At 40.0% G+C, this 12832-nt stretch overlaps 1 protein-coding gene across 1 annotated transcript in view; it reads left to right on the plus strand.

The window, feature by feature from the left end:
• Zcwpw2 (zinc finger CW-type and PWWP domain containing 2) overlaps nucleotides 1-12832 on the plus strand; it is a 117894-nt gene that overhangs the window by 29991 nt on the left and 75071 nt on the right. Inside the window, exon 3 of the mRNA XM_050141746.1 lies at nucleotides 5304-5680. Coding sequence (XP_049997703.1) covers nucleotides 5394-5680 — 287 coding nt within the window. The 5' untranslated portion in view covers nucleotides 5304-5393. The remainder of the gene's footprint in view (nucleotides 1-5303; nucleotides 5681-12832) is intronic.

Genomic DNA, 12832 nt, shown 5'->3' on the forward strand with positions numbered 1-12832 from the left:
CTTGGGAATATACCCAAGAGAGGCCTTATCACACAACAAAAGTATATGCTCTACTATGTTTATAGCAGCATTGTTTGTAATAGCCAGAACCTGGAAACAACCTAGATGCCCTTCAATTGAAGAATGGATGAAGAAAGTATGGAATATATACATATTAGAGTACTACTCAGCAGTAAAAAACAAGGACTTCTTGAATTTTGCATGCAAATGGATGGAAATAGAAAACACTATCCTGAGTGAGGTAAGCCAGACCCAAAAAGAGGAACATGGGATGTACTCACTCATATTTGGTTGCTAGCCATAAATAAAGGACATTGAGCCTATAATTAGTGATCCTAGAGAAGCTAAATAAGAAGGAGAGCCCAAAGAAAAACATATAGGCATCCTCCTGAATATTAACCTTCATCAGGCGATGAAAGGAGACAGAGACCCACATTGGAGCACCGGACATAAATCTCAAGGTCCAGATAATTATTCTTGATAGACATAAAAGCAAAAATCCTCAAAATCTTTACAATCTAAATTCAATGACATATTTACAAATACTTCATGCTAAAGTTGGTTTAATGCCAGAAATGTAAGAATGCAAATCAGTAAACACAGTAGCTCACGTTAGTAGAATAGAAACCACGTATTTCATTTCAATAGATGCAGCAAAAAAGTCTGCAACAAAATTTATCATCTCTTTCTGATAAAGAAAACATCCCTGAAGAAATGATCAATAGGAATAGCAGGATTATACCTAAATATAACAAAAATCATTTACAACGAATATATAACCAACATTATAGTGAATGCAAATAAACCGAAAAAAATTTCCCTCAAAATCAGGAATAAAACAAAAGTATCCATAGTTAATATAATCTAAGTTTGAAATCTTACCCATAGCAATAACACAAGGGAGAAAATAAGAGGGATAAAAAATGAAAGAAGTCAAGTTATATTTGCAGACAATCTGATCTCATCTATGAAAGACCATAAAAGACCCTAAAACATTACAAGAAAATTTGTAGATCCAATATACATTTTCATCAGTGTAGCAGGATACAAACTCTCACACAAAATCAAGAACTTTCCTTTGTATATTTGTTTTTCTGGAAAAAAAACCAACCTTATTAGCTGTAACCATAATAAATAAAAAGTAAATAGTAAATTTCTGAAGAAATAAATAGAAAATAGTAGAAGATGGAAAAGGCATCCCATGTTCATGGATTAGCAGAGTTAGTCTTGAGAGAATGGCCATATTATTAAAAGTGCTCTACAGATTCACTATAGCTGCCTTTAAAACTCTAATGACATTCTTCACAGAAGCAGGAAAGAATTAATATAGAAAAGCTAAAGACCCTAAATGTTAAACCTGCCTTTGAGGCATCACAATGCCTGATACCAAATTTTAATACAGTGAAATAATAATAGAAACAGTATGAGATTGACAATTAAACCAAGCTCATGGCTTAGTAAAACAGGACCAGAAACAAACCTATGCAACCACCCCCATCTAATCTAATCTGCTATTAAGAGGCTGAAAACCTAGGTTGGAAAAGAAACAGACTCAGTACTGGTGCTGGGAAAATTGGAAATCCGTGGGTAAAAGATAGAAATAGACTGCCATGTCTCACCTGCACAAAAATCAATTCAAAATTGAACAGTGACTTAAATGTAAAACCTGGAACTTTGAAACTGAAGGAGAGCAGAGGGTCCCATGTATCTAGGCACAAGACTTTCTGAATAAGACTCCCAACAGCTCAGGAAAGAAGAACAAGAATTTAAATTGCCTCAGGCAGATACAGAATAAAAGTTCATTAAGAGTTCATCTCACTCGATCAGAGTGACTATTGTCATGAAAAGCAGACAGCATGTGCTGGTGAAGAAGCTGGGGAAAGGAACACTGTGCCCTCATAGTGGCACTGTAAACTAATGGTGCATACAAGTCAGTGTGCCGGTTCCTCCACAAACTGGGGACAAAGCTGTCATTTGATCCAATTGTACAATTTTGAATGTGCACCCAAAAGGATACAGCCAAGTTTCTATAGATATTCCTGCATACATCTATATATGTATATACATATACATATATCTATGTATATGTATCTATACATATTAAAGTGTGTATGTATGTATGTATGTAGATGGAAACTGCTTGTTTGTTTCCTGGCTGCCCAGACCCAAAATAATCATACAGAAACTGTATTAATTGCAATACTGCTTGACAAATAGCTTAAGCGTATTTGTAGCCTGCTCTTACATCTTAAATTGACCCATTTCTATTGTTTTATAATTTACCATGAGGCTCATGGTTTACTGGTACCCGGGCATAGGCATCTTTCTCCTCTGGTGGCTACGTGGCTTCTCTTTGACTCTACCTTGTTTCCTCTTCTATCTGCTTGTAATTCCCGCCTTACTCAATTCTGCTTTGCTGTATGACAATGCAGTTTTATTTATTAACCAATGATATTCACAGCATAGAAAGGGGAATCCAGTATCATACATATACATAAGATATGTATACACATATATATGATTTATACATGCACATGTATATGTATATGTACACACACATGTATATGAGTCATACTGAAACAATGAAAGACAATTGTTCTAAACACATTGTGGTGATTAAATGTCAAATTGCCACAACCTAGAATCACCTGAGAAGAGAACCTAGATCAAACTGGCCTATGAGAACATCTATAGGAAGATTGTCTTGACTGGTAACTTAAATAAGCAGTCCCAGACCACAGAGGGTGGTACCATCCTATAGGCAGGGGGGCCTGAACTACACAGGATAGGAAAAAGCTAGAAATAGCAGTAAGCAGGCAGCAGTGGTCCATTTGTTTTTCTCTGCTCTTGACTGAGGATATGTTGTGACTAGCTACTTGAGTTCTTGCCTTGGCTTCGTTGGACTAAAACTGGAAAATACAAGCCCCATAAACACTTTCTTCTACTGAGCTGCTTTCAGTCACGATATTTTATCGCAAAAACAGAAGTGAAAGTGGGATAAACATCTACCGTGTGGGGGAGCAAGGTGTTTGTTAGTGAAAAGACAGGTCTTCTGTCCTTTCCTGTCCTCATACCACTGTGTTTATTTTTCTTTCTTTTGATCCTTGTGTCTCTCAAAAGCCCTGCTGGGAAGAAAAAGGGCAGTTCATTCAGGATCTCTACAAGGATCATTTGGTGAAAGGCCTGTCTGCAGGATACTGATGTGACAGAATGTGGCCTGGAGATCTGTGCCTGCAGGTGCAGCGGAAGTGTGGGGATAAACCCCAAGACATTATGGCTGCAGAGAGCTCAGGCCTTTGAAGACAGGACCTTAAGAAGAGTATGTGAAGGAAAAGTTCTAACTTGTCACGTTGGCAAGCGAGACAGGAATTTCTGACAGACAGGAGAAAAGTGCAAGTGTGAAGTTTTTCAAGGTAATGAGATCCTTCTGTGGACATGGGTTCTTTTCCCCTTTAGCCTTCCAATAGGACTGCCAGGGCTCTCTCGAGGCTTCTTGGGAGTATTGAGCAACCTGGCAGGAGAGCAGGCTTGGCGAGTCTTTGACTTCAGAGCCTGCACTGCTTTGTGCCCAGGAGATAAGGGGGATGCTGGATAGAGTAGCTGGGTCACTTAGGAGCTCAACAGCATCTTCCTTACACTCATTTTGTATTTTCTTCTTTGGTTGTCAAAACTTTTGTTTACAACAGTCCTCTTTTTCCTAGTCTTTCTTTCATTCCCGTGCTTGTTCATGAGCTAAAATATTCAAACATTNTTTCTGTGTGTATGCCTGAAGGCCAGAAGAGAGCATCAGACCTCATTACAGATGATTGTGAGCCACCATGTGGTTGCTGGGAATTGAACTCAGGACCTTTGGAAGAGTGGGCAATGCTCTTAACCGCTGAGCCATCTCCCCAGCCCAAAATGTATGTTTTTTTTTTGTTTGTTTGTTTGTTTTTGCCAAGACAGAGTTTCTCTGTGGTTTTGGAGCCTGTCCTGGAACTAGCTCTTGTAGACCAAGCTGGCCTCGAACTCACAGAGATCTGCCTGCCTCTGCCTCCCAAGTGCTGGGATTAAAGGTGTGCGCCACCACCGCCCTGGAATTCTTTTCATACATAAAGAAGTATGAAATTATATTATTTTAGGAAAATGTATGTAACTAGAAATAATAATATCAGGTGAATTAAGGCAGTCTCAGAAAAAATAAATGTTTTTGAAAATCATGGTTCATAGGTTTTATGTAGATGTGGAAATTTATAAAGAGGAGAGGGTGTGTAGGAGGAGTCTGCTTGTTTGTCCCAGCCACCCAGAACTGAAATAATCACACAGAAACCATGTTATTTAAATCACTGCGTGGCCCATTAGCTCTAGCTTTTTATTGGCTAACTCCTATATCTTAATTTAACCCATTTCTATTAATCTGTATATCACCATGAGGTCGTGGCTCGCCAGCAAAGTTTCGGCACGTCTATCTCTGGCACAGATCCATGGCATCTCCCTGACTCTGCCTTCTTCCTCCCAGAATTCAGTTCCATCTTCCCTGTCTACCTAAGTTCTGTCCTATCAATAGGCCAAGGCAGTTTCTTTATTCATTAATGGTAATCACAATACACAGAGGGGACTCCAACATCAAGGGTGTGTAACTAACTTGTAAATCATTACAGTTCTCATGAGGCGAAACATTTGCTGCATTTGGGTTTCTTGATTTTTAGAAACAGAACAGGACAATGCATGATGCTCTCTGTATTCTCTAGAGCAGTGCAGCTAAGGACAAGACCACAGAGTTAAGAGCCCAGTTGCCTGTGTTTAAACCTCAGCTCTACAGGTACTGTACCTGGAGCTTAAACATGCTTTTTTTTTTTTTTTTTGCTTCATTTTCCTTGGCAAAATGGGTATGATACAAGCTGTGTGCATAAAGCACTTGAGACCTGACAGCTGGTAACTCTGTGTGTGTTATGCTCATCCTAGCACCTAGGAAGCTTGGGCAAAAGGGTACAGAGTTTGAGACCAGCCTGGGCTACAGCATAGGATTGTCTCAAAAAGGAAAGCAATACCTTGTGCATAGTGAATGTCAGTAATAGACATTGCTGAGCTAGACTCCGATCTTCTAGTAGATTTGTCCTGTTTTTAATTTCAGAAAGCACTTATTTTGAGGGTAATTTACATGTCTGCTGTGTTTTTGCTGTGGGTCAGCAGAATATAATGCGCCACCTGCATGCCTTCCATACAGGTGCACAGGAGTGGGCAGAAAATAGGAAAGAACTGTTTCTTGTGATTTAAATTATATCTCATAGTCTTGAATCTGTTTTTTTTTTTTTATTTTCCAGATTAAATTCACTTCTGAGGAAAAACAAACAAAAAATAAACAGAGCAAACAGAACAAAAAACAAGCTAGCAGAGTGGTCAGTAGCAGCTCAATGGACCTGGCTCTGGAAAGCAGCGAGTTTGTGAACAGAGTGTGGGTCCAGTGTGAGAATGAAAGCTGCCTGAAGTGGAGGCTGCTGTCTCCTGAGGCTGCGGCCAGGGTGGAGCACAGCGAGCCCTGGTACTGCTTCATGAACGCTGACTCTAGCTACAACAGCTGCTCAGTTTCTGAGGAGGAGTTCCCTGCAGAGTCTCGGTTCCTTGAAAGTGGATATAAGATTGTATATTCACAGCTTCCTCTGGGAAGCCTGGTTTTGGTGAAATTGCAGAATTGGCCAACGTAAGTAAGGGATTTACTTGTTGTTTATTACTTATTAATTATTATCACTTAATTACTGATTTCTTTAATTTTTATTACCTTTACTTATTTTCATGTGTGTTCGTGGGTCTGTGTGCATGAGTGTGTGTGTGTGCATGAGGGTGTGTATGATTGTGTGTGTGTGCATGAGTGTGTGTATATGAGTGTGTGTGTGTGCATGAGTGTGTGTGCATGAGTGTGTGTGTGTGTGTGTGTGTGTATGTGATGAGTAGATGAAATACCAAGACCGTTTCACTTGCTAGGCTAGCATTACTGCTGAGCTATATGCTTAGCCCTGTGCTTTGCATTTGGAGTGGATTTGTCTGTTTCTAACTTTTCACCCAGAATTACTCATATTTTTACAAAATAGACTTCCACATTTACAGAAGCCTTGAGGTCACAAAAATTAGGTGTAAGTGTAGTTTCCACATGCCTTCTGTCCACTCAGAAGTCAGTCACTCTTCTGCTGACACCCCACGCCATGTGATTTGTTAAAATTAATGAACCTACTTAGACACATGCTAGTTATCTCCAGAGTTCATGGTGCACATGAGGGTTCACTCTAGGCTTACACTCCGTGTTTTGACAGGAATAATCTCACAGTCAGTTCTTCCTCCTCCGTGTGGGTGCTGGGGCTGGAACTCATGTCATCAGGCTTGTTGGCAAGTGCCTTTACCTCCTGAACCATCACAGTAGTTCCTTAATTTCCAGTCTCTGATACTGTCTTTGTCATCTGAGTTGTGTACACTCTGCTTTCTTAAGTAAGAGTTAGGTAATTCAACTCATCTCTTATTTTTTCATCCTAATTTAAACAAACATCCTAATTTAAAAAAAATATAATTTTTTTCCAGGAACTGTGATAAACATTTTATTCATCTTGAAATCGTTGCGAATTCTTTATTGAAATGGGTTATTTATAAGTGTGTTTCTAAAGGACAAACATTTGAGGATCTTAATTATTCCTTACATGCTTAAAATATTTTTCATTAAATTTACATGTATTTCTTTATATTTTAGAGCTTTGAATTATGGGTCGAATTTCCAAATATATACTATTTTCAGTGTATAAGACTTAGAATCTATTTAAACTTTCTTGACCTAAAGGCAGTTATGCTGTCCCATCATATGACTGGATTTTGCCTCAGGACTCTATATTATCATTGAGGCAATCTTTTCTATCTTTGGTATATCATTTTCTTGAACTGTTCTCATCTTTTTACCCCTTTAAAAATTTAAATATTTCTCCTCTTCATATTTTTTCTGAAGGTGCCAGTTGTTATTTTATTCCTTCCAATTTGACATTAATTTTTGAAGTTTTAAAAAGGTTTTCATTAATTTTAATACTTTTCTATCTTTAACCACTCATTTTAAATGGTTTTCTAGTTCACACATGTACATTGTATCTACTCTGTTTTCTTTAATTCTGTTAAGGCAACTTGAAATCTTAGTGCAATCTTATTTCCTCAAAACCATTCCTCTGTGGAAAGCTTTCATCTTTTGATATTTTTGTCTCATGCTATTTTTACCATACTAACTTAGTATTCGCTTCTTCTGGGATCCTGTGGGGATGGAAGAGGCTGGGGAAGTAAGTGATTTGCTGTGTGCCCTGCCTGACCTGGGCTCAGAGCTCTTTCCACCTAGCAGCAAGCCTCAGGCCTCAAGGCCAAGCAGTGCCAACCAGCAGAGGTGTTTGTGCTTCACCACAGAGGGAGAGGCCACCACACACTGCTCTCCACAGTCGCAGCTCCTTGCTCCCCAGACTTCTCATCTGTTTGGGTCCAACCTCTCAGTCTCCTAGGGTACGTCTGTGGTCATCTCCCACTCAGACCTGTGGCAGGGTATCCCTAGGGTCCCTAACTTGTAACTGTCCCTTGTTTTCAGTAACTGCTTACTCTTCCAGACAATGGCTGTCTTCTCTAGTGGTAACTGGACTCCAGGGTGTGACAGGAGAAGCAGTGGATTTTTTCTCCTTGGCCCTGGAGAGCAGAGGGGAAGCTGTGGACTGGCTCCTTCTGTTCTGGGTGTGCTGGTTCTGGCACCTCTTTGGGAACTATCAATGTCTGTTCTCTCTGTTAGTCCAGTTCTGAGCTCCCCGGAGTCCCATAGGGGAAGACTAATCTAGCAACCAAACAAGTTCCTTTGCTCCTGGTGATCCTGTCCTCTTGGCTTTATTTTTTTTTCCCAGCAGTTTGTTTGTTTGTTTTTTAAATCAGAGATATCTTTTTTCCTTGGAAATGATCTCTGTTAGATGTTAATGTTCCCAGGATTCCTCAGTGTTGCAGCATATTCAGAATTGCTGTCACCTCGTTGCAGTTTAGCCTGTTGCTGTCAGTTCGGCTTGCTGTGCTCTCCAGCTCTCTTCTCTCAGATTTGTCAGATGATCCCTGGGATTTGCCCATTCATCCTTCTTTCCTCTCACAAACACCAGTGCTGCAGGTCCCGTAGGACTGTCTCACTGATCTGTTATGCGCATGTGCAGTGGCGCTTCACTCAGCTTCATCACGGCAGTTGTAGGGCAAGTGTAGTGCAGCTGTGCTTGCTCGCCCTGTATTTCTGAAGAAACTGTGCAGGATTGAGTCTGTATCACCACCAACACTACCCTTCTGGAACCTTTTACTAGTGTTCTGAACATTTACACTACAAAACTCAAGTATATTGATGTATCATCTTGGTCTCTATCAAGACCATAAGGAATTGACCATAAAAAGAGGTGCTGTGACAGGCCTGTTTTGATATGTACATATGTGCAATAGACCTTATAGTCAATATGTAGGCTTAGGTTCTTGCTTTCTCACTATTTTGTGACAAATTGTGAACCCCAAACATTCATATTTTGAATGCTGCCATAACTCCTAAGACCTCAGAATATGACCATATTTGGATGTAGGACCTTTGAAGAAGTGATTAATTACAAATGAGACCTATTAGGGAATGCTTTAGTTCTATTTTGCTGGTATTTTTGTAAGGCAGAGATTTGGGCATGCACATGCAAGGACTGAAAACACAGTAGAAAGGTGGCATCTGCCAGCCTGGGAGAGAGAGTAAAGAAGCTCATTGCTCATGCTTCAGTCTTGAATTGCTGACCTACAGAAGCTGTAGAGAGTAAATGTGTCTCGCTTCTTCAAGTCTGTGATATTCTCTTACAACAGCCCTAACAAACCCATACACTTACTCCCTAACAAATCTGTGACATCTCTGTCCTTTCGTTATGAAGGCTTTTCTGGGGATCAAAATGACAATATTGCAAACATTGTTATTACCTCCCACATTAACATGAACATCAGTTGGTCATATAAGACCCAGTATTTTAAGGGACATGAAATATGAAATTTACTGAAATTATCATAAAGGGATTTGAGGTTCTCCATTACTTTTCATCTCTAAGCAAATGTTTGAAAGCGGAGTGAAAATGTATTTGAAAGCAATTCTCACATCGGAAGTTTGAAGTTTAGTAACTGTATTTCAAGAAATGAATTTGCTTTTATCAATTAATATATTTGAAGAACAGAAAAGTTCACTAGGAATTAGTAACTGAGGCAAAGAACTTAAAATTTTACATGAAATATGTTTAAATCTAGTCCCTAAATTACCTTTAATTTGTGATTACTGTCATCGACATGCTTGGAAAACAGCTGCATCTCCCCTTCTTCGGAGAACAATGCATTTGACTGTGCGTCATTTATGTTCCTTTTCATGAGCTAAGTTGAACACAAATTTAAACTTCAAATTAAGAAACTGAAATCTACTTGCATTGTTTATTCAATGGCACAAATGTATAGAATGATAATAACAAGACAAATTACAATAGTAAAATGTAGAGGTAGAATTAACCCACAAGAAACCATCAAAAATCCGCTCTTAATTAGGCAGTACGCTAGATCCTCAAGTACAAAGACAGCTGCTGCCTGCAGAGGAACTTAGAGCACAGCACTGATGGGAGACTTCATAGGCAGCTCTTAAGGTCAGAGCCACCATCTTGCCAGCATCTAGAGTTTCTATTGCTCAGATAACTTGACTCAAGAAAGTTAAAGAGATGAGCATCCAAACTGCCTAGGCTCCCACAAAGCCAGTATGTGCAGTAGGATCAAAAACCCATTGCCATTGTTCTTGAGTTCTCAGTAGTCCTCATTGTCTACTATGTTCAGCTAGTCCGGTTTTATCCCAGGCTTTTTCAGACCCAGGCCAGCTGGCCTTGTTGAGTTCCTGATAGAACATCCCCCTTGTCTCACTGATTGCTCTTTGGACTGACGAGGGACGGGGACTTGGTTGGGGTAGGGGGAGGGAAATGGGAGGCAGTGGCGGGGAAGAGACAGAAATCTTAAATAAATAAATAAATAAATAAATAAATAAATAAATAAAATAAAAAGAAAGTTAAAGAGAGCTGGGCGATGGTGGTGCATGCCTTTAATCCCAGCACTCGGGAGGCAGAGGCAGGCAGATCTCTGTGAGTTCGAGACCAGCCTGGTCTACAGAGCTAATTCCAGGACAGGCTCCAAAGCCACAGAGAAACCCTGTCTCGAAAAACCAAAAAAAAAAAAAAAAAGAAAGTTAAAGAGAAACTGATGCAGAATCTTGAAATGCGTATTTAATCCTTTTCTTTCTTTCTTTCTTTCTTTCTTTCTTTCTTTCTTTCTTTCTTTCTTCCTTCCTTCCTTCCTTCCTTCCTTCCTTTCTTTCTTTCTTTCTTCTTTCTTTTTTAATAAAAGCAAAAGGTTCTCAGGAAAGTAGTACTTGTTGGTCCCATAGTTAATTGTCTCCCACATTCACATACTAATGAACCTGTAAATGCACACACAGAGCCTCTTGCTAAACACGGGGAGATATTTCTACATATTCATAATCATATTAGCTTCCTCTGGTTGCCATAACAAAACAGCACACATTAGCTGGCATACATAATGCAGATGTGCTTTTCCACAGGCTCCAAGTCCTGAGATCAAGGTTATCATGGATCATTTCTTTGAAGGCTCTCTCCTTAAGAATGGCCACTTTCTTGCCATGTGCTCACATGGTCTTCCCTCTGCGTGTCTGTGTCCTGATCTCTTCCCATGGGGCAGGCAGTCTCGGACACAGAGCCTGTCCTAATGAGCTCAATTCTAACCAAGTTACTTCTTGTTGATTTGAGACAGGCTCCCGTGTGGTTCAGCTGGCCTTGGACCACACACAGTCTTCCTGCCTCCACCTCCGCAGTGCTGGCAGTCTGTCCATACAGCACCATGCCCGGCGTTCTTAGTCCTTTCTCTGCATACAGTCACCTTCTGAGATACTGGAAATTAGGTTTCAGCATCTAAATTTGGCGGGACACATATCAGTCTTATGATGACATATTTTTAATTTCTCAAACAAAAAGTATAAATCATACATGTATTTGAACTTTATAACTCATTAGGAACCACAGCAAGAACTAGATGCCTCTAGAAGGCCTGCCACCTGGTAGACGACAGAGTGAGGGCACAGGTTTTCCCACTTGAATGCTGTGAACTCTCCCACTTTCAGAGCTGCTGGCAGCACCGAGCTTGGCAGGCGCGCAGTGGCCAGTGTTACCATGTGAGAGGGACATAATCCAGATGTTAAGCTGTAAACTGTCAGATCTCTGCCAGGGCTCTTTATCACGGGGTCCTGACTTGCTTTTCTGCCTTTCCTTCCTGCTTTAATTCCACAGTGGCAGGCCAGATGTTGGAATGTTGGTAAAATATTTAAAACTTAATTAGAAACAGGCATGCTGGTATACCTGTAGTCCTAGCACTCCAGAGGATGAGCCAGGGGGATCATTTGAGGCCAGAGCGGGAAACAAATTAAATGTGTGTGTGTATAAAATTTTGCTATGGATAAAATATGGATTGGATCCTAACAGCATTTCAAATTAACAACTTACATTTTGCTACTTGAATACAAATTGATCGTTTTAATTTCAGAGGTGTTTTCTAAGATAGTCATTTTATATAAGGTAACATATGAAATGTATAAGAAAATGTTGATTTAATACACAGGATAAATAGGACACATAGCAATAATTAGCATGCTTTATCTGTAGGCAAAAGTAGCCTTTCTGAGCTAAACATCTACTTCCTGTTACATTTTTGAGCAGATGCATTACTTGAAAATTCCAGTTTTCTTAGTCAGTGCTAAATTTGCTTGTTCGTTTAAGATAGGATCTCACTGCGTAGCCAGGCTGGCTTGGAGCTAGACAGACCAGGCTGGCCTCAACCTCACTGAGATCCGCCTGCCTCTGCCTTGTGAGTGCAGAGATTAAAGGTGTGCGCCATTTCCTGCCTAACTTTATTTTCATGTATATTCCTAATCAGGAAAATTGAAGATGATTGTGACCTGTAAGTCTTTTGGTTGTTACAGTTTCTTTTTCATATAGAATTGACTAAATCAAGTAAATAGAGCAGACATGGCTTTTCTCACAACTGCAGTTTTCAGGGCTAGCTCTCTAGTTTCTGGTTTGGACTCCAGATGGGATGTTGTTTGCAGCCTTTGCTTAGCAGTGTTGTCATGGGCTGAGCTTTTGGATGCTAGTGTAGAGAAGAAAAATCAGGGGCCGGAGAGACGGTTTAGCAATTAAGAATACAAACTGCTCTTGTACCTACACACAACACACACACCTATAATTAAAAAGCAATGATGAAAAGAAATCAAACTTGGACAGAAAGTAGAAAAATAGAAAGCTATTGAAATGGAAACTGAATGTCTAAAGGGGGAAATGAGGTCTGTAGAGGTTTCTGTCACAGTAAACATTAAAGGCTTACTTTATGTGTATGGATGGTTATCTTTGCACCGCCTGTGTACCTGGTGCTCATGGAAGCCAAAAGAGGGCATCCGATTCTCTGGAACTGGAGTTCCAACAGATAGTTGTGAGCTACAATGTCTTTGCTGGGATTTGAACCCGGATCTTGTAGAAGAGCAGTCAGTACCCTTAACCACGGAGACATATCTTTCCAGCTCCTGAACATACCTTAAAAGATTTTTTTAAAGTAAAATTTTGCTTAGAGCTCTGAATATTTTTTAGCAAATAAGTGACTTGTCAGTTGAGTGGCTAGAGGGGAGGAGGAGAGTAGAATGGTGGAGCTGAAGTTGTCTTTTCTGTACTTTACAGTGGCATCACTGTTTGAGCTATGAGCTGTTTCTCTG

This window comes from Alexandromys fortis, unplaced genomic scaffold, assembly GCF_014885135.2.
Source record: "Alexandromys fortis isolate MF-2015 unplaced genomic scaffold, M_Fortis_MF-2015_v1.1 scaffold_44, whole genome shotgun sequence".
NCBI classification, from domain to species: domain Eukaryota; kingdom Metazoa; phylum Chordata; class Mammalia; order Rodentia; family Cricetidae; genus Alexandromys; species Alexandromys fortis.